This window comes from Apium graveolens, chromosome 2, assembly GCF_009905375.1.
Source record: "Apium graveolens cultivar Ventura chromosome 2, ASM990537v1, whole genome shotgun sequence".
Classification (NCBI taxonomy): domain Eukaryota; kingdom Viridiplantae; phylum Streptophyta; class Magnoliopsida; order Apiales; family Apiaceae; genus Apium; species Apium graveolens.
This window is the reverse complement of record NC_133648.1, coordinates 127393267-127414996: the sequence shown is the minus strand read 5'-3', so window position 1 is coordinate 127414996 and position 21730 is coordinate 127393267. Positions and strand designations below refer to the sequence as shown.

The following is a 21730-nucleotide window of genomic DNA, read 5'->3' as shown; positions in this document are numbered from 1 at the left end:
ATTTTTCTTTTTTAAGTCATACAAATTTGGTTTCACCTCTTATGATTTACCCCCCTTTAATCTTATACTTATCTTAATTTATTATTTATTATGACTTATAATTCTATATATATTATTTTTACCCAATTTTTGACTCTTATATACATTATATTTATATTATTTTAGAGATTAAAATTATATCTTAATTATTTCAATACCGTTAGTTTAATTATTTTATCGGGTCTGAACATGAAAATCACGTAATTATGTGATCCTCTTCATTAATTCATTAATAAGACAAAGACTATTCTGATGTAACACGGTTGTACAAAAATATCAAATTTTGATTATCACTAAATAATTTATATATGTGACTTCATCGGATTCAAATATCTATTTAAACACAAATATACAAAAATCAATTATTTGGTTTCACTGGCTTTAATTTCATATGGCTACATAATTATATAAAAATGTATTAATTATATATTTGAACTTTTTTGAAAAATACCCAAGTAATGAAATATTTATACTTTTTGCAACTTCGCAACAACATTTGTATCTAAAATAATCCAAAATCGACAACAACTACAACTTCAAAAATCAGTAATAAAAATAATATTTGATTGTATAATACGTTATTTAACAAGTTCCACCGATTAAATCAAATGCCAAAAATTGTAACAATAAATTTTTTTTACTTATTTTTCAGAATATTGAAAAAAATTGCATTTAGTTGATTTTAGGTTTTTATACTAAATATGGCTTAAATCCTTATAATTGAGTATCTCTTCTAAAATATTCTTGCGGTGAGACAGAATCGAACTAGACACTTATAATAAACTCTTAACCACTAAAATATTCAATCGTGCTTTTAAGTCAATTTTGGTCGCAAAAGGTATTTTATTATATTTTCAGAAGATGCAAAAATCGCATAAAAACCACAAAAAGTGGTAATTTTAATAATTTATCTACAAATTTTCATCATACTTTCAAACTCAATTATCGAAAACTATATTATTTTGATTTTTTACTATACATGAACATTGTCACTAAATAATTGAATTTAATTAATTTTATCAATTCCGTACATAATTATATCAATACACTTTATTAATAAAATGAACGCCTCTTACAGTGGAACACAATAATATCATAGAACTAAGATTTGGTTATAACTACTTACTTTCATTTCATTTCATTTGAGCATTTACAAATATATAATTATATAAGATTTATTTATTTTATTTCAGTTTTTTAATTTCACTCGTTTCAATTCCTCATTATTATAATATGAAAATTTATTATACGTTTTCATCCCATTTTTAAATTTAATACTTTATTTACTTCATTTTCGAATATGTGGTTAAATGGATTCGGTACTTAATATAGTGTTGATTTATATTTTGTTAAACTATAGGTATAGTGAGCATGACTAGAGTTTGAATGTAAAATGTTGATTACATATATTCGGTCGGCAGATACATAATAACGCTAAATTAGTTTGTTGTTCTATAAAATTTAAGTTAACGAAATTATCTATAATTTTATTATATTTTATAATCATAACTTAAAAAATAATTTCTCTAAAAATATTATGTAATATTGAAATTTAAATCTGGTCCGTGTTTCACACCGATTATCGACTAGTAATTACTGAAAACTTAGACGAAGGACACAAACCAAAAGATTAATTCTATTACCTACCGAATAGCAAAAGTAGGAAGGGACAAAAACTAAAAAGACCTTGAGTACCAAAAAGCCCCTCAATCTTTCCCAAACTAATCTTCCGATCTACTAATTAATTAATTTTTAACAATTATTCGAATCTTACTTTGTTACAGGTTACTACATATCCATTCTATTATCTCCTCCAACCTTTGATCTTTTATTTGCTTCAGGGCTTCCTTGCTTCAACTGCAAGCATAGGTGGTGCTGGAACTGATGCGCTGAAGGCTAATGTGGGAGCCATTGCTAATTCTCTGTTCTTTTGCATTTCAATGTCATTATTTGCCTCAAGATCTTCAGCTGATCCCACTTTCATCTGGTTTTTCATATCTTTCACTGCTTCGATAATCGCCTCCTCTTCCTTTTCCTTGTACTCTTTGTACTTGCCCCATAGTACGGAGTATAGTCCCATCACAATTAGTATGGCACCTAGAATTCTGCAAGAAACAAGAGAGCATATGTTAAATAGGTTTAAGCCTAGGGTCAACTTAGTTTTCTAGCATATAATTAATTTTTCGATAAACAAAAAATTGAACAACAATTACTTACCCTCCAAGATAGATTTTTTCTGCAAGAATGAAAGATCCCATGATTGCAACTATGATCATCATCAAAGGGCTAAAAGCTGTTACAAAAACTGGTCCTCTTTTATGCATAACCAGTCCTTGGACATAGTACGCAATGCTTGATGTTACTATTCCCTGATTATACAAAATTTTAAATCGTCAATTAAAATCTTCTTTATTTAAAGGATTCGTGATGGAGTTGAAATTTTAAACTCACGGCATAGGCAGCAGCAAGAAGGTTCATGTCAAAGCCAATAGCCCAGACATTAGGTTTGTGTTCCATTGCAAGAGTTACGACAATGGATTGGAGAGTACCCATAAAGCACACCAGGCACGTCAGTGAATAGGGAGCTGTATATCTCCTCATTGTAACATTCTGCAATTTTATAACCATCAATCAGTACAATATTATATTTATTAAAAGAATTTTTAACATTTTCTTGATAGACAAATAGATTTAGAATACCTGAAGGATGAAAAAGGATGCCCAAGCAAAGGTGGCAATGATAAGAAGAATGGAACCTTTAACCCAATCTTTGTCAGCATCGACGGTGGTGGTGGTGGTGGTAGCGGGTTGATAGGTCTTGGGATGAATGTATCTGGACCAAAACATTTCCACAACCTCTCCTTTGTACAATGTCATTAACATGGCACCTGCCACCGTCACTGCTGTTCCCAATACTTTTGCTTGGCATCTAATTTTCTTCATATCTAATATTTCCATCCTATTCATGTAATCAGATTTTCATAATTAGTTTCTGTAAGAATCATTTCTAGTTATATTGACAAGAATATATATGAAATGGTGAAATAATATATGCATACCTGCAGACAACTGCCATGACAAAGGTCATTGCAGGCAGCATATTGCTCATGGCGCAAGAAAAAGTTGGCGATGTGAATTTCAGTCCAGCATAGTAGAAATTTTGGTCAATCACCGGCCTATATGCACATACACAAGAACTTATATAACCATTTCAGGGCAAACTATATATATAGAAACTGCAAAACTTGCATGCATAGTACTCACCCAAGTAGTCCCAACACAAATATTTGCATGAAGATTGAAAAAGTGATCTTCGGCCTTATGTTCCTGTAACATGCGAAAGTGTTAGATAGTACTAGCAAGTTAAGGATTAATTTATAAACTAATTTATAGGCGTAATTATATATATACCTCTCAAGAATAAGAGCAAAGGGAGCAATAACCGCAGTGGCAAAAGCATGTCGATAAACAACAAGCACGTAGTGACTCATTCCTCTGTTGAGAGACACTTTAGTTATGATGTTCATTCCGGCATATCCAAATTGTAATGAAACCATGCAAATATAAGGCTTTGCCTTGTCTACAAAACTTCCTACCCTACTTTTTCCCTCCATTATATTTCTTTGATCTATTATTACTTGAAGTGAAAAGGGGAGACTGAGCAAAAGGAAACAGAGGAAACAGACGCTTGTGTTTGTCCTCAGAAGTTTACTCAACTTACTCCTCTTATTTATAATGCCTCAACTGTACTATCCACACATGTCATAAATACTAATATTCCTTATTATTTGGGAAAGAGTTTGAAGCGTGTGAAAATCTTAAAATGACTTGCACCGGAGGACTGTCGCACTAGCTAGGCCATATGTGAATCTATTTGAATATTCTGTCGATTCTTAACTATGTGAGTGTCTGGATAACAGATTAAGCATTTGTATTAAATTAAAATTATGAGTACCAATATGGTTTCCTCGTGGAATCAATTTGGAGAAGTGAGTGTTTGATGGGGCACCACACAGCTGACGTTTTTTCATTTCACAAAAAGATGTATGTTAGTGGAAATTCTGGCATGGAAACGATTCGATTTGGTGGAATTACTCTGAGATCAACTTAACATATTTGCATTACAAAGTATTAGATTGTAGGTTAAGTTACTCAGGTAAAATGTTCAAGTTCTCTGCAGATTTGAGGTTCAGAACATACTGTTATAATCTATCGATTTCTGGAAGTAAATTGCAGTTTATTTCCGTAATCATACATCTGCGATCTGTGGATGCGTAGAGCACGGATTACTGATAATTGATCTCAACATAAACATCTCCTGATAATTTCCAGGCATTAGTAAATAAAAGTTTATGTATGGCCGACTACCGCACTTGGGAAAGTTGTATCTACATTTTCACTTTGGAGGATAAAAATATGGGATCAGTTCTTACTCTGTTTCAATCCATAGTGCGTTTATGCGGAATTCATGTACATGTAGAGTAAGGATATCAGATTCTTGATTGGCTTCAGTGAATCCACTAATTAAAAGAGTGCCAACATTTTGTTCTCATCTATACAATTTCATTTAATTGGATGATGAATATTATATATTCACATACTAATCTGGGAATCTAGTTCTTGATCATCAGAAAGGCAGCCTTGTATAAATATATTTTAGGATATATAAAATCACAATTGCCCAGTAGCAAGTACACGTTTAGTTTCACACGTAAATCGATAGTTCTATAGTGAACATCAAATTTGTAAACAAGAAAAGGACCTGTCATTTAACATCAATATCATAAGCTTGTTTTTGCTTCTAATAAATCTATACAATTTCCCTGCCACTTTGATGTTCAACATGACACATATTTATATAGAAACAGGATTGTAAGTCCAACTGTTCAACTCTTTTGCCCAAAAAGTTCCCTTCAGTAATGAGTTTTCAGTATTCTGATACCATAAGCACCAACAATCTATATCAAGCCTCTCCTGAAACTTGTCAATAGTGTGCAAGAAAACTTTTCCATCGACCACTGTATATACCGTAAGTGATTTCATACTTTGTCGAACCTAACTCGACCCTATCGAATTCTTTACGAGTCGAGCTTGAGCCCGAACTTTTTAATCAAGCTCGAGCCGGGATTACAGTGTTTGACTCTGCTCGGCTCGATTATAGCCCTACAGTTTGTCCTTGTTAATTTGAAAAATAAATACAAAGTATTAAGATATTTTAGTATGCATAAATCATGTCCATATACATGTTGGGAATTGATAAGGTGACCGACCAAGTGCCGAGTAGTGGGCAAGGAATGTGGTGTTACAAAGAGATGCATTGATTTGAAAAACCACTAGCGACTGTCTTAGAGATTCTATGCAGGGGACGATATACACATAATGTGTCTAATCTCTCATACAAAAGGTATGCGTAGCTAGTTATAATGTGGATAGGCAGCAATCTTAAGAAGCCAGACACAGATTTGTATTCATATATTCCATGTTATATGGAGCACACTGCAACCACACGGATTAATAAGAGAAAGATGATGTGAAGCCAATTATAAGACCAACACATCATCAATCCGAGCTCAGTTATTTTCTTTTTTGTTCTTTGTTACTTGTCCCGGTTCAAAGTAAATCAAAGCCATTTGTATACAACCTGACTCATCTCAACACAAGGTCTTTCTAACCCATTTCAAATCAATTGTGGTTCTCTTATCTTCGTTCATCTTATTTAACCTCAAAATCAGTAATTTTCGCCGCAAGAAAATAAGGCCGAATGTAACCCAACAAATTCAATCAGGGTAAATTCGAGCGAATCTAGTCAAAACTAAGGGCACGGCTAATTAAATTCAACCTACAGCACTCACAAATAAAAATAGTCGTATACTTTGACCGTATTTTTTCGATCTTCTTCGACCCCACCAAAAGGTGGAGGGAATTTTCCTGTTAGTAAATTTATTTGGAACTTCTAAATTCATCTAATTTCTGTCCAATTTGTTATTTAGAAATGACTGAAAGTTTCTCTTTTTTTTTCAATTTGGTCAAAACTCCTGCACTTTGTAACATTATAATCTAATAAAAATCAGTTGTATTTTTCTAATATGACCAAATTTAGTTGTATTTAGAAGTGTTCTAAAAATTTTAAAATATTTTTCGAAAATATTAAAATGTTAGTGAGTATTTTGAAAAATATGAATATGGAAGAGAATAAAAAAAATGTAAAAGTTTAGTTTTTAAAAAAAAAATATGACTTAAGAGAATTATTAATTTTCTTTTATCTGTTGTATTTAGAAATGTACAAAAGGCCCGACCAGATCATGAAAAGCCCGGGTTTTTCAATCAAAATCCGTACCGGGATTTAATCGGGCCGGCCTGGACTATCTGTTAGGCCTTTAATTATACTGTAGAGGGGTGAAGACAGTATAAATAATCAAATTGAATTGAAACTCAAGATTCAGAAATAGTTTTCATATTAATGAATAAAGACTGATTACAAAATTCTCTGAAATGATAAACAGATATCCTTGAGAGTTATTAGTTTCCACGGAATGATAAAAACAATAATTGACACATATAATGTTAATTTAATATGTGTTTATATACTGCACAATTACACAATCAATCTAATTGATATGATATACATGAATAAGGAATCTTAATACATATCCCAACTATTGACGTCATTCTTTTTCAAACTCTGATATCACAAATACTGATGGCAAGCTCTAATTATCCTAAATATTGATATCATCAATTATATTTAACAATCTCCCCCAACTTGTGCATTATTTAAATATGTACAGGTTCCTAACTGATGATGTCAAAAACTATCTAAATGCGGAAATATTTACATATTTACAATCTTACGGTCAGTGCATCAGACTTTATCGTTAGTCTTGAATCTTGGCATATTCAGCAACTTCATCAAAAAATTTTATGAGTAGATTTTCTTCAGCTACATTCAAGTACATCCCCATTCTCTTTTTGATATCCTCCAGCTCTTGAGTAGGTTCATCTTTTTGATAGATAGCTTCCCTGAGGTCATAAAGTTTGGATCTGCTCAGTGATAGATCATCTAACTCCATAAATTCAACCTTCTTACCATTTGGATTAAAAGTAAGAACTTTTACTCCAATAGAGGTAGTTATCTGGGCTCCTCCTTTAGGCATATCAACAATTAAGCCATCTTCTGTTATGTACTTTGGAATATATTTGGACTTGTTGAGCACTCCTTTCAGTTTTTTGTACACCGAATTCTTCAGATATTCAGACCATTTGGCCGTAGTAGACTTGTTGACTTTAATAATGGGACTATGTAATCCAACTCTTGCCATGGTTTATCCTGCATCTGTTCTTGAGAAATCCTCAACCTTGGCCATGATTCAAGAAAATAAATCATCTTCTCTTTTGACTTGTTTGTATCAAACATGTCAAGCATAATTTGAAAAGATATAATCTTGTATTAGCATTAAAAAGACCCAGACCACCAGTTCTACCAACTATTCTTGCTTGAGAAGTACCACTGTAGATTTTATTGATAATTTTAGAAGAGTCTCTCTTTGGTGCTGGTGTCTTGCTGCTCTATAATAATTTCTTCTTATCAACTAGTGAAAGTGGAGAATTATGAGGATTTGTGAAATCTTTTGAATCAAATTTATCTTCATCAGAGTTTGGATCATCATCAGGATTTGAATAGTTAGCTTTTGTCTCTTGAACATTTATGTCTTCAATATAAGTAACACCAGTTGTTGAGACTGTTTGAGCTTCAGTAGTTATTTTTTCAACTTGAGCAGTGTTAGAGGTTGAAGTGATTTTCAGTTTCTCGGCCTAGTTAGATCCTGAAATAACTTTTCTTTTCTTGTTAACCCGATTGGTTTCTTCTTCATGAATATTATCTTTATTAGCATCACCATAAGCCTAATCTACTTTATAGACTGGATCTATCAGTAATTGAGATTTTAGAACTGCTGATTTTTCTCCAACTTTCTCCTTCCCCTTATACCTCCTATCAGCATTTAAAATAGCTTCATACATAGTGTTAGGTCTTTCAGCATTTGCAGTTGAGCTGATGTCCTTGATGACTAGTCCTTTCTCCTTAGGCCTTTGACCTCTTTTTCTTCTAGGAACATCTTCAATTTGAGGAATAAAATCAGTTTTTACTGATTTAGATTTCATCAAGGCAAACTCTTCTTCCATTTGTCTCACCTGCTCAAGATTAACTCCAGGATTTTCCCTTTTAAATATCCTTCTACTCACCTCAGAATCAAAAGCTAGTATATTAGGATCCTTATATAATAGAGTTATATTCTTACCCTTAACCTTCAGTGTTTGCATAAATTAACTTATTTCAGTACCAGCTTTTAAAATCCTTTCATCCTGGTCATCATCAGCACCTGTGACTTTCATCATTTATCTTTCAGTAGTTTTCACAGTTGTAGTAGTCAATTTCTTTGTATGGATAGTCTTTGAGACTTACTATTTTCTTCAATCTCCACCAGTTCTTCCACTTCCACCTCTTCCTTTTCTTTGGATAGTGGATTTAGAAACATCAATAGAGCCAATCTCTCCACCCTCCATCATGAGTATGATCGTCATAAGGAAATGTCATTTGAGGTGTGTATTTAGATTTGATAGCCTTTATCTTCTCCCTCTTTTTGACATCATCATCAGCAAAGAAATATACTAGAAGATCCAATATTATTTGAAGACCATCAATCTTTTGTTCAAGCATTTCCTGATGTTTTTCCATCTTTTCTTGTCTAATAATTAACAATAGGCTTAATTGCTTCTGGAATTCAAGTTCAGATTTAGCCTTGACTTCAGCAAAAGAATCCTTAATAGATTCAATCTTATTTTCAGTTTGACTGTGAAAAGAATAGATAGATTTCATCATTAAGGAAGAATCCTTCAAATGAGCAAGAAGAAAAGGATCGTAAAATTGAGATTCAGCTGTCTGCAAGTGCTTGGATGCATTATGAAGAGAGATAGGATAAGTATAATCCTTTCCATTTAGAATTTCATTCTTCAGCTTTATATTCTTTAGAATTTCGAGCAACCCTTGCATTTAATATATTTGTTCTCTCCTTCTCAGATATATCTGCTGAAAATAAACTTCCATCCAAGTCTTCATCTGAATGTAAGTCAACATAAATTTTAGAAACATCAATATCATCCTCAGACTCAAAATGAATATAAGCTTCATCATCAGCAATTGGTTTCTTTAACTTATGTCCACTTCTTTTTCAACATCAGAATTTGGTACTAGATCTTCCAAAGGAGCAGTGTGGGAGCCAACAACCTCAGAAACTTCAATATCAGCAGTTGTGTCAAGTTCTATTTCCTGAGGAATAGTAGTCATAGGAATATGTATATCAGTATTTGAAGGGTTTCGAGCACATAAACACAACGAAAACAGTAATTAAAAATGTGAAGACCATAATTTTTGAAACCCACCACAGGATCTATGCGAAAAATATATATTTAATTCATAGATCAGATTGTTCACCTTAAGAAGCTTTACAAAACAAATGAAGGTATAAATTACCATAAATGAAGAAACGGATCACCACAACATATTGTGCATGGAGGTGGTTCATGAACATGTGTCAAGTCTACATCCGAACTTGGAGAGAAAGAAAATAAAGCAAACTCAAAAAGCTACTACATGATATGATTGCTTACTGTAAATGGGTGTCCATACAGTGTAGTACATTAATCTATTAATATTGTGCACATCCCATCTTTAGCTGTGCGAAACAGAGAGAAAAACTTTCTTGTAATATTTTCTCTCTCTGTAGCCAAAATTCAAGAATTGAGAATTAGCTAAGAAGATAAGTTTGTTTTTCTTGGAGTTATAACAACTATTTCTTTACATCTTCATAAAGTAAATTTTATTAAATCTATGTGTTTTTATTATGCTTTAAGTTGTTGCGGCTTATTTCATTTATTGTCTTTCAGTTTATAAAAATAGTTCAAACAGTCTTAGACTAATCATTAATTTCAAACGGGAAAAATATCATTATTTTCATTCAAATATATCAGTAGGTTGTTACTTTTAGGTTTGACTCAACATAGTTATTAATTTGAATATTTGTATCGACTTAGGGGTCATTTGGTAAATCTGAATCAATAATATTTGAATGATTAATATTTCTGAATAAATAATATCTGAATGATTAAAATTTTCTGAGTTATCTGAAAAAATCAAAAATCTGAATCATGAATTAATAATATTATTTGGCTAGAAAAAAATTGGACTATTTAAAAGCCATTTTCTTTTTCAGTTTTACACATCTTTTTTTAGGATAATCTAATTTTAAAAATCTAATTGAATAAAATGTTTGACAATATTTGTTGCCACAATATCATATTATATATATATGGATAAAAATATTAAAAAAATTTGATCACAACATAAACAATAGTGATATACAAAATTTTTAAAAATACAAATAAGTTTTTCATATAAGGATTTTAATGTGTATAAAAAATAATTTTAGAGGTGCACATTTCTTCGTCTTGTGGTGACAGCAGTATAATATAGCAGGTGGAATAGTTTGGGCAATAGGCCTGATGTATACATTTTTGAATCAATTAGGAAAAATATTGAAGCAGAGCCATTCAGTGATAATACATGATTCGGTCAGTACAGCGAGCAAGCCCAAACAGTATGAATGACTAGAATCGATCAAATATGGTTCGTTCAGATTTATTCGGTTACAAACAAATGGGCCCTTAGAGCAAGTCCAACAATGTCTTAGTTGTATCCTTAAATATAATATAAAATATTAGAGTAAGTCCAACAATGTCCTAACATATGCCTTATAAATATAATAAATAATGGTGTCCTAGTAATTTTGGACATTCGTCTGATATATCAGTTCCAACAATTTGCCTTATAATTATGCCTTATTATTAAAATAATAATATATTTGAATTAAAATTGTAGGGAAGAGTAAAGATGAGAGGAGAGAGATGTGTAAAAAAAGAGGGAAACAAATTTTTTATTGGTAGAAATGAAATTGGGCATGTATTGTGGTGCCCTAAAAATAAGTCACTTGAAAGATGTCCTAGTATTTTAAGACATGTTTAGGCATTTTAAGGCATGTTTAGGATACTGTTGGAGCTCTCATTTTTACCAATTACCCTAGATTTTGATTTAAGATATGTTTTAAGGCATCTCTTGGACTTGCTCTTATATCCTTGTAACTTAGGACATATTTATCTTAATTCAACTCCAACAATGTATCTTATTCTCATTATATATTTAATATTTTATTCTTAAAAGTTTACTTTCATTATTAAAGTACAATATATAGTACAGAGAGAAAGAGAGAGTGTACAATAATATATAATAAAATATAAAATAGGGCAATGAGAGAAGTGACTTAAAAATAAGGTACAAAGAGGTTGTCCTAGTGATATAAGACATCACTAGAACACTGTTAGACCTATTTTTCTTGTCAAATGCCCTAAATTTTGATTTAGGACATCATATAAGGCACCTGTTGGACTTACTCTTAGTTACTAAAATGTTAAAATTTTGTATCAATTTAGTCACGGGCAAATAATATATTTTTTACGAATTTCAAATTAATGATCAAATTGAGTCAAATTTAAAAATAATAACCTACTTGGTATATTTGGAAGAATCAAATAATCAACTTGATATTTTTTCTTTTAAATAAAAAGAGAAATCAGTCGTTTCTAATTGTGTAATAGCAACTCTAATATCCATATTTTCAGATCGTAAAGTTTGCTGACAGAATTGATAGAAAACAATAGATGTCAAGCCAAATTTTTAAAAATATTAAAACTATTCTCTAGAATGCTCGTAGACGGTTGATTTTCTGTATTATGGCTTGTACAGTCCGAGATAGATAGATATGGTAATATATCATTCTAAAAAAGTTTGGGAATTAATTTTATTATTCTCATTAGCAAATTAAGGAAGTACCTTTATTAATTAGGAATTTGACTAAATAAACAAATGATATCATAATATTTTTTTAGACTTGTCTCTAATATGCCTGCATTATTGAATATTATGAGTTTGATGTTCACAAATATCTTACTATATGGATTATTGAAAAGATACGAAGGAAAGTTTTTTTAGGATTATGTTTTAATCAAACTATGATACAACTCCGTTATTGAATGAGCAGAGATTTGACACTATCTTAACAATAAATAAACACAAGGTGATCAAAAAAGCCAAAAGATTGATGAGTGGTGGGTGTGATATCAGGGGCCTCAATTTGTCCAATATGTGCCAGCAGAGTTGTATATAGGAGTAACAGGAGGATGAAATTGACCAAAACATAGTTTGACGAACTGATAATGAAGGTCAGCAACGTATATATATCATAACTTACCAACTAAGGTTACATATATATAAAAAATCTGCATGCCCTTCACAAGATCGTATCATAGTAACAAAGGGTCCTTGGTAAATTGTTTGCAAGTGGAGCACAAAGCAATCAATCAGATTACAATATGGGCATCTAATCAGCCCCAAATATAATAAACAAACAAATACATTCAGGTAGACGAAGCAATCCACCAAGGGTGCAAGTGAACAACTTTGTCATCAACTTTGTTGCCATGACCATCAATTAATGTTGCTCCCTTTTTATTTTTTTATGACCCTCCTCTACTCTTTACTCACATTTCAATTTTTTTTGATCATTTACTTCAAAATTGCATTCTTCAAAATTTTCTTTTACAAATTATAAATTTCATTAAAATTACTTTTTTATAAAATTGATATATATAATTCTCGGTCAAAATTTTTACTCTCTATCTCCCTTTTAGTTGTCACGTTTGATTTTTTAATTGTTAAATTGATCAATTATTTATCAAAAATTAAAAGTTATCTATTTTGCATTTTTAAAAAATTGAAAATTACATACTTGAATAAAGGGATTTTTCAAAAATATCCAAATTACGAAAAATATTTTCAAAAATACATTGCAAACTTATATGCAATATTTGCAACCTTTTATACAAAATAACATTCAACATTTGCAACCTAGCATGTAATTGAAGTAACATCGTCTATACTCTCATGTGCAACTTTGACCATATTTTTGTAAATAAGTTTAACAACATAGGTTTTTTGATAAATTTCTTAAGATATAAGAATTTAAATTTTTTTGAATTATATTATATGTATAAATTTGAGTTAATTTTTGATCAATTTAAGGGTTAAAAGTGTAAATAAAACAATTAATTAGGCAAAGGAAGCAGCTTGGGCCAGCAAAGTGTTGGAATTTGTAAAGCAGCTTGGGGAGGCGGGAACATCACCTATTAATCGACCCTCTCTTCAGCTAATTATTCTGTCTCCCCCCCTAAAATATTACTTTACCACCTTCATCACATTCAGAAAATTGTCCTTAATTTTAATTTTAAATTTATTTTCATATAAATTCAAATCTTAAAACTTTTGCAAATATTTTAGTAATATGCACAAGATTACCTTTGTAAAATTTAAAATATGGTTGAAACATAGTTACTAGGGAAATAATATGGCAACAAACTTTATTAGCAGACCATTGTATGTTGGTACTCAAATCCTAGTCTTTTTATCTTGGAATCTCCCCTCGCATCTTGGGTCAGTGGTAAAATGCTGAAGATTCCACGGAATCTATGCGGAATCTGATGATCTGTCACACACAGATACTATGGACCTCTGTACTGCTGCAATGGTACTAAATTTTGATGGGGTCTGTCTAGGCAGCTATATCGATAAAGGACTCCATTTAGGTTTATGTACTGCTATCTTTGTCCTTTGATCTCTAATGCACTTGAAGCTGGCGGTTTTTAAGTTATCAACTTGCCCAAACAAAGGCCCTTTTGCGTTGCTCAAATGATTGATCAAACCAGCTGGCCAGTCGTGTACACTAATTTAGCCTTACTAAACATGTCATCTAATTAATGCAGGTTCAATGATAATGAATCAGATTTGGGGATCGGAAGCACAATAACAGTTCTCAAATCTGGTAATACGTATTGGCTTTCGCAATTAAGACTCAATATGTAAAAGAACTTGATCAAAGTGTACAACATTTGACACTAATTATACTATCTGGTACCGGCAATTCTGTAGAGAGATGTGTACGCAAGTATGGAAATGTAAAAATTAACAAGTAATCGAGTATTGACGCTGATCCTACCAGATGTGTGCATGCAACCTAATAATCCTACTTAATTTCCTTGGCCTGTATGACGTTTAATATAATAATATAATATGCATGGCTTTTGATACACTTTCTATTTTAGACAATTTGGTTCGTTCTTTTGGGTTCATAATTTTTACGCATAGTAATGGCTCTTTCATATCAATCTATTCGAGCACCTTTTGCAGTGCTTGTAAGACTAAAGCACTAAATGCAACTCACCAAACACATTTGTATATACAATGTTATGCTGTTCGATCTGCACCCTTCTGTTTGTTTCACAAAATCCATGTAGAAATGCAACTAGAGTTGCGTAGCCCGATCACTTTAGCAATGAAAAAGTAAAGGCCAAAAGGGTGCTGCTTTTGTAGCCCACATTGGTCTCTCTCAGGCTCATACTCATATATACAACATAGTTTAGTATAATATGTTAGTAGGTGTCATTCGTTCAGGTAAAGTAGTTTCCTAGTGGAAACGTTTACATGTTAAGAATTAAGTTCTGCAACAATCAAGATTCATACACTTTAAAACAGATATAAAAAAAAAACACAAAACTCTGGTCAAAGATTCATGTTTTTTAAAAGGGTGATAATCGGAAACTTTTTTCTGCAATTATGCACGTACCTTCAAATATTTTAGGGGTTTTGCTTTTTTACTTTCCTTCATTAAAATATAATCGAACTTGAACAAATTTTATCAGTGTCAAATTATTGTTTGAGTTTCGATAGCTAAGAATTCATGATTTTAAACAGGGACAGTTCATCAACATATAATTTCACAAACTGTAATAGCAATGTACCGGTAATTTAACCATGAATATCATATACTCATATTGTAGCTAAATGGTGTATAGAACAGACTTAGGACTATAATTGTTGCTGAATGGTTTAGAAACTTTAGCAGTAGTGGCCAACAGATTTTCTTCTTTTGCAGTCTAGCATATGACCTAATAGCTTCTGTGACTGTAGTAGGTTTTAAAGCCTTAAAAACTGGTTTAACTAATGCTTTCAATCCTCCAACAAAACTATTAACAAAATAGGTATCAAGCAATAATCTAAGGTCATCAAATATAAGTTTCTACAGTACCAGTTTGTTGCAATTTATTTAACTGTTCCGCCACATCGGAGCCTGAGTCATTTTTAAACCTGGCACTCAGCTACAGAAAATACAAGTCAGAAACCTCTGGAATCTAATTATTAGAAGTACTTGCTGATGAGGCTTTTATCTGAAATTAACTTGTATAGTATTAAATTGTTTGTATTCCAATGCATGAGAGTATTATATAAAAGCTGATCATTTTCATGATCAATAGGTTTTCAATGAATTTTATAGTCATGTGATAAAATTTGATTAATAATTAAAACAGTTGCCCATCATAAAGTCTCCTTTGTTTATTCTTCAATGTATTTGGGCTTGCGAGTTAGCTTGAGGTTTGTAAATTTGAGTCGCACAAATTTTTGGCACCCATTCCCCAGCAACTAGAAATGTAATATTTCACATTTACTAAAAGTATTTACGGCAGGGAAATCAAACGAACAATAGTACTCTAATCATAATTTATTTCTACAATTCTTTAGACTTGCAAATACAAAAAATGTATACAACATGAGATGTTTTGCTCAGCAATTTATAGTGCAAGTTCCACACACATGGTTAAGTTTCCAAGCTATTAATATTCAAGGGAAGGGAATAAACCTCTTCACTCCTCGTATTCGTCTTATATGAGCTGTACAAAGGCCGGAAGAAATTTGTAGATCGAGTTGAATTTCATCATATACACATGAAAATGCAAGGGAAAGCTGGCTATGTTAGGGAGTTGCCTTTAATCTGAACAAGGACACAACATCCATCCTGTTTATTCTCCAAAATTCTTTAACCTATAAGGGCTACTCTGTTTGGGTGGCAGATTATTACGTTAACCAAATTAAACTTAACCGACAGCAATCCACTCGTATAGCAGGAGTATACATATTTTACCACCTCGTGGGATCAGATCGACTTTCATGAAAATAATCGATTTCATAGTGCAATAACACTAGAAAAACCACATGCTTAAGAACAACACATAGATAGGTAAGAGACCGAAAACATAAAGGACTTAAATATATAACGACGGATAAGAAACTTGCAGTAGAATGACACTAGTAGTAGTAGTAGTAGTACAACATCAAAAATAGTAATTGTTGCTCGACTCATATGTCTATTTATATTGCATATAGTCATGGTTCTAATAATCCCCAAATTAAATTGCATAGAGACTATAGTATGCAACATCTTATGTTTAATATAATGTGAAGTAAGGGCTACAGACTTTGTAAACTAGGATAATAAACAACATTGAATGATCCTCGGATATGGGCATTAGAGTATGTTCATATATATCATGTCCGTGATTTAAACAAATTGTAATGCAAAAATATAAACTAAACACATGGGGAAATGATCCATTCAAGGTACTAACTCATTAATTCTGACTTCCAATACATAAAGTTTACAACTAATTTCATAAAAGAAAAAAAAGTCATGATCAATGGGCATGTGTGTTAAAAGACATAAAAATATGATCTATTCAAGGTACTAATTCATCAACTCCGACTCCCAACACATAAAGTTTACAATGATGTTCGCCAGGCAGAGATCAACACCACAAATTGTCAAATTTTTAGACCATGCATCTCAGATTCTCAGTTTTTACATGAATAATAAAAGTCGTGAGAACTGGACCACATTATAATTGTACTCCCTATAAGCTAGGAAATAGCTCCAGATGTATCTGTCATTTAATAAGTTCATCACTTTCTACATCAGGAACTTTGAGGATTGGCATAAGTGCAGATACTAAATGTAAATGAGTATCCATGCACTATGCTAATTCTCCTGCTAATGATTTCATTGCTAATATTTGTTTGGGTATGAGCTTGCAATAGACCTATCAACGGTCCACGGACCAACAAATAAAAGTCAGTTAGAGAGGGAAACTAGGTTGGACATACGATCAAATTAACATGGATTGCTCTGCGGCCACCAAGCATTCACCTCTGGGGGCTCATTCAAGAAAATTAGAACACACATGTAATCAACTCAAAAGTAAACTAATTATATTCACGGACCTAGGAATCCCAAACCAGGAAAAATCTACCGCTTCCGCAAGCATAGACAAGAACAAAACCAAATAATTCCACGTTCCAATAACTCCATTGGCATTATTATCATGACCACCTACAGCCCATGCAACATATCTTTCTTCATCAACATATCTTTCTTCGGGATCAGAGCCGTGTAACAGTAATGCATATAAATATGTATCAGCTGCTACAACTGCAAGTTCACGCTGCAGGCAAACATAATGTTACTGTCAACTAATAATATACAGACAGTTTCATGATATTAAAGTACACCACATACCCAATTACTCGTAAAACCCAAAGGTTCCATGCCATAGTATTAGAAACAACCACAATATAACAAGATAAGTTGTAGAACTCAAACTCCACATTATTACCACAATGACAGATTAACAACATCCACACACATAAACAAAAGGTAACGATATATACCCCGGTTCCATTCAATTATCCTGGGCGGGAAATAAAGTGAGAGCTTTTCTCCCATTAGCTGATGTAGGTGTTGCCGAATGTAAGTCATGAGCATAAGATGGCACTAGCTTATGCACCGGTGTCCCCCACTTATCAACTTGTCTAGCCAAAAATACATTCTCTAATTGCCCGTTTGGGGTGTTGGGTTCGTCGAGTCTAAACCCATGAAAATAGACTATTCAGATTATTAGTTTATGGATTAGTCTTACTTTTCAGATTTAGACTATAATTTTGATTTAGGCATAATTTCTTCTCTTATAAATACTCATGTAATTGTAAAATCATAGCACAATCATAGCACAACAAATTGTGAGAGATCAATATAAAATTAGTGCGGCTTGTGGAGTAGTAATTTCCGAACCACGTAAATCTTTGTCTTTTATGATTGTCGTTTATTTTCCTGTTCTTGTTTGTTCGCTTTGGATTTTACTTTCGTTGTAGTATACTCAACAAGTGGTATCAAGAGCCTGGGTTTTCAGGCGAGTGGGAGCGATGACAGAAGACGGGAAGGTAAAGATCGACAAATTTGATGGCAAAGATTATGAGTTTTGGAAGATGCAAATTGAGGATTATTTGTATCAGAAAAAACTACATGAACCGTTGGAAGAGAAGAAACCAACTGCAATGAAGGATAAAGACTGGAAGCTTTTGGACAGGCAGGCTCTGGGGGTTGTCAGGTTGACTTTGGCGAAGAACGTTGCTTACAATATCGTCAAGGAAACAACAACTTATGATTTGACTAAGGCTTTGTCAAACATGTATGAGAAGCCGTCTGCTTCAAATAAGGTGTATTTGATTCGCTTGTTAGTTGTCACTAGATTGAATGAAGGCGATTGTGTTGTTGATCATGTGAACGAATTTAATTCCATCTAGCAAGATTGGCATCGGTGGATATTAAATTCGATGATGAAGTACAAGCCTTGTTGTTGGCATCCTCATTACCAGACAGTTGGTCGGGATTTGTCACTGCTATAAGTAATTCATCTGGAAGCGGTAAGATGATTTTGATGGAGTTCGAGATTCGATTCTTGGAGAAGATATTCGTATGAGAAACTCAGGAGATTCGTCAGGTTCCTTGTTGAGTGCTAAGAGTAGAGGCACAAAGTTCGAAAAGGGGCAGAATAAGGGGCATAGCAGATCGATGTCACAGAAGAGAGGACAATCCAAAGATCGCAAGGATATTGTTTATTGGAATTGTCAGAAGAACGGTTACTTCAGGAATAAGTGCACGGCTCCCGCGACTCCAAAAGGAAAGAGTAAAGAGGATAATTCAGCTAACGTAGTTGAAGAAGTGGAGGATGACGATGCTTTGATTTGTTGTGTTGAATGTTCGGTTGAATCATGGGTTATGAATTCTGGTGCATCATTTCATGCTACCCCTTGCAAGGATTTAATGTTAAATTCTAGAGTTGGAAATTTTGGTAAAGTTCGTCTTGCTGATGATGAGACTTTGGAAATTGCGGGCATGGGAGATATTAATCTCAGAACCTCTTTAGGAACTAGCTGGACGTTGAAAGATGTAAGGTACATTCTTGGACTGAAGAAGATGTTGTTATCTATGAGTCAGTTAGATAAGGAAGGGTATCGAGTTACTTTCTGAGGCGGACAGTGGAAGGTTATAAAGGGGAATCTAGTTATTGCTCGTGGAGAGAAAAATGGGACTTTATACATTGTTGAACAATCTAGCTATGAAGCAAATGCAGTTGCTGATGAGATTGAGTCTTCAACTTTATGGCACTAAAGGTTTGGTCATATGAGTGAAAAAGGTATGAAGTTGTTAACTTCAAAGGGGAAGATTCCAGAGTTGAAGAATGTAGAAGTTGGATTCTGTGAGCCATGTGTTCTTGGAAAGTAGAAACATGTTACTTTTGCAAAATCAGGGAGGACCCCCAAGGCTAAGAAGTTAGAGTTAGTTCATACAGATGTATATGGTCCAACAACAGTTGCGTCATTGGGTGGATCTCGCTACTATGTCACTTTCATTGATGATTCCACTGGAAAGGTATAGGTTTATTTTTTGAAGAATAAATCAGATGTGTTTTCTACTTTCAAGAAGTAGAAGACTGAAGTTAAAAATCAGACCGGTTTAAAAGTGAAGAATTTGATGTCAGATAATGGAGGTGAATACAGTAGTGATGATTTTAAAAGTTATTGCGCGGAATTTGGGATTAGAATGATTAAAACTATTCCAGAGACACCACAGTAGAATGGTGTTATAGAGCGCATGAATAGAACCTTGAATGAGAGGGCCAAGAGTATGAGATTACATGCAGGGTTACCAAAGATGTTTTGGGCAGATGCAGTCAGCACAACAGTGTATCTCATAAATAGAGGACCTTCAAGTCCTTTGGGGTTCAAGATTCTTGAAGAAGAGTGGCAGGAAAAAGAGGTAAATCTTTCAAACTTGTGAGTTTTTGGTTGTGTTTCTTATGTGCGTGTTAAAGATTCTGACGGGGACAAGCTTGATTCGAAAGCAAAGAAGTGTATCTTCATTGGTTATGTCTCAGATGATATGGGTTAATGTTTCTGGGATGAACTGACTAAGAAGTTCGTTAGAAGTAGAGATGTTACTTTTAATGAGAATATAGTGTATACGGATAAGCTTGTAGTTGATTCTGAGTTTACAAAGGAACAACCTGAGAAAGAGGCGGCAGTGCTTGAAGATATTACAGAAACGGATCTTGTAGAAAATAGTGGGAGTTCGGAGAATGTTGATGACAGGGTTCCAGTAACTCCACAAACTGAGGTAAGAAAATCTAGCAGAAGTGTGAGGCCACCATAAAGATATTATCCTTCAGTATATTATATATTATTGATCAAGGACGGGGAGCCTCAATGTTATTCAGAGGCAGTACAAGTGGATAATTCAGTTCAGTGGAAATCAGCCATGGATGAGGAGATGAGTTCTCTTGAGAAGAATGAGACTTGGTCTTTAACAGAGTTACCAGCATGAAAGAAGGCTTTACAGAATAAGTGGGTCTTCAGGATCAAAGAAAAACATGATGACAACAAGAGATACAAGGCAAGGTTAGTAGTCAAGGGTTATGAACAGAAAAAGGGTATTGACTATACCGATATATTTTCTCCCATTGTTAAGATGACTACAGTTAGAATTGTGCTAAGTATTGTGGCTGCAGAGGAGTTACATCTAGAGCAACTAGATGTTAAGACCGCGATCTTATATGGTGATATTGAGGAAGACATCTACATGGTTCAGCCAGAGGGATTTTAGGTAGTTAGGAAAGAAAGCCTTGTTTGCAAGCTTATAAAAAGCTTGTATGGTTTAAAGCAAGCACCAAGACAATGGTACTTGAAGTTTGACAGCTTTATGATGAAGAATGGATACACGAGGAGTGCTATGGATCATTGTTGTTACTTTAAACAGTTTGATTCATCTTATATCATATTGTTATTGTATGTTGATGATATGTTGATAGCAGGATCAAACATGAGGGAAATCAACAGGTTAAAGAGACAGATGTCTGGGGAGTTTGAGATGAAGGATATGGGTGCAGCAAAACAAATACTTGGTATGAGCATCATAAGGGATAGAGCTGAAGGTACTTTAAAATTATCTCAAGTGAAGTATGTTGAGAAATTGTTACAGAAATTCAGTATCCAGGATGCGAAGACCAGAAGTACACCGTTGGCGAGTCACTTTAATCTCACAAAGAAGCAATCACCTAAAACGGATGAAGGTAAGAGAGATATGGCTAAAGTTCCTTGTGCATCTGCGGTTGGCAGTTTAATGTATGATATGGTGTGTACAAGGCTAGACATTGCTCATACAGTGGGAGTTGTTAGCAGATTTATGTCTAATCCAGGAAGAGAGCATTGGGAAGCAGTCAAGTGGTTGCTACGCTACTTGAAAGGCACATCCAAGTTTGCACTATTTTTCAGTAAGAAAGATGTTATCTTGGAAGGGTTCTCTGA

At 33.2% G+C, this 21730-nt stretch overlaps 1 protein-coding gene across 1 annotated transcript; it reads right to left on the bottom strand.

The window, feature by feature from the left end:
- Positions 1-1731: 1731 nt before the first annotated feature.
- On the bottom strand, positions 1732-3733 carry LOC141706075 (WAT1-related protein At5g07050-like). Its single transcript, XM_074508907.1, has 7 exons — positions 3451-3733; positions 3304-3366; positions 3099-3215; positions 2740-2998; positions 2491-2649; positions 2257-2408; positions 1732-2144 (listed from the first exon to the last, which is right to left on the bottom strand). The coding sequence occupies exons 1-7, from the start codon at positions 3651-3653 to the stop codon at positions 1877-1879; spliced, it is 1221 nt and encodes a 406-aa protein (XP_074365008.1). The 5' UTR covers positions 3654-3733; the 3' UTR covers positions 1732-1876.
- Positions 3734-21730: the final 17997 nt, after the last annotated feature.

Excerpts from the sequence above, each read along its gene's own strand:
- LOC141706075 (XM_074508907.1), bottom strand. The coding sequence starts at position 3,653 with ATGGAGGGAAAAAGTAGGGTAGGAAGTTTTGTAGACAAGGCAAAGCCT. Across the intron at positions 3,216-3,303 it reads TTTGTGTTGGGACTACTTGG|GCCGGTGATTGACCAAAATT; the intron begins GTGAGTACTATG and ends ATGTGCATATAG. Across the intron at positions 2,409-2,490 it reads TTCTTGCTGCTGCCTATGCC|GGAATAGTAACATCAAGCAT; the intron begins GTGAGTTTAAAA and ends TTGTATAATCAG.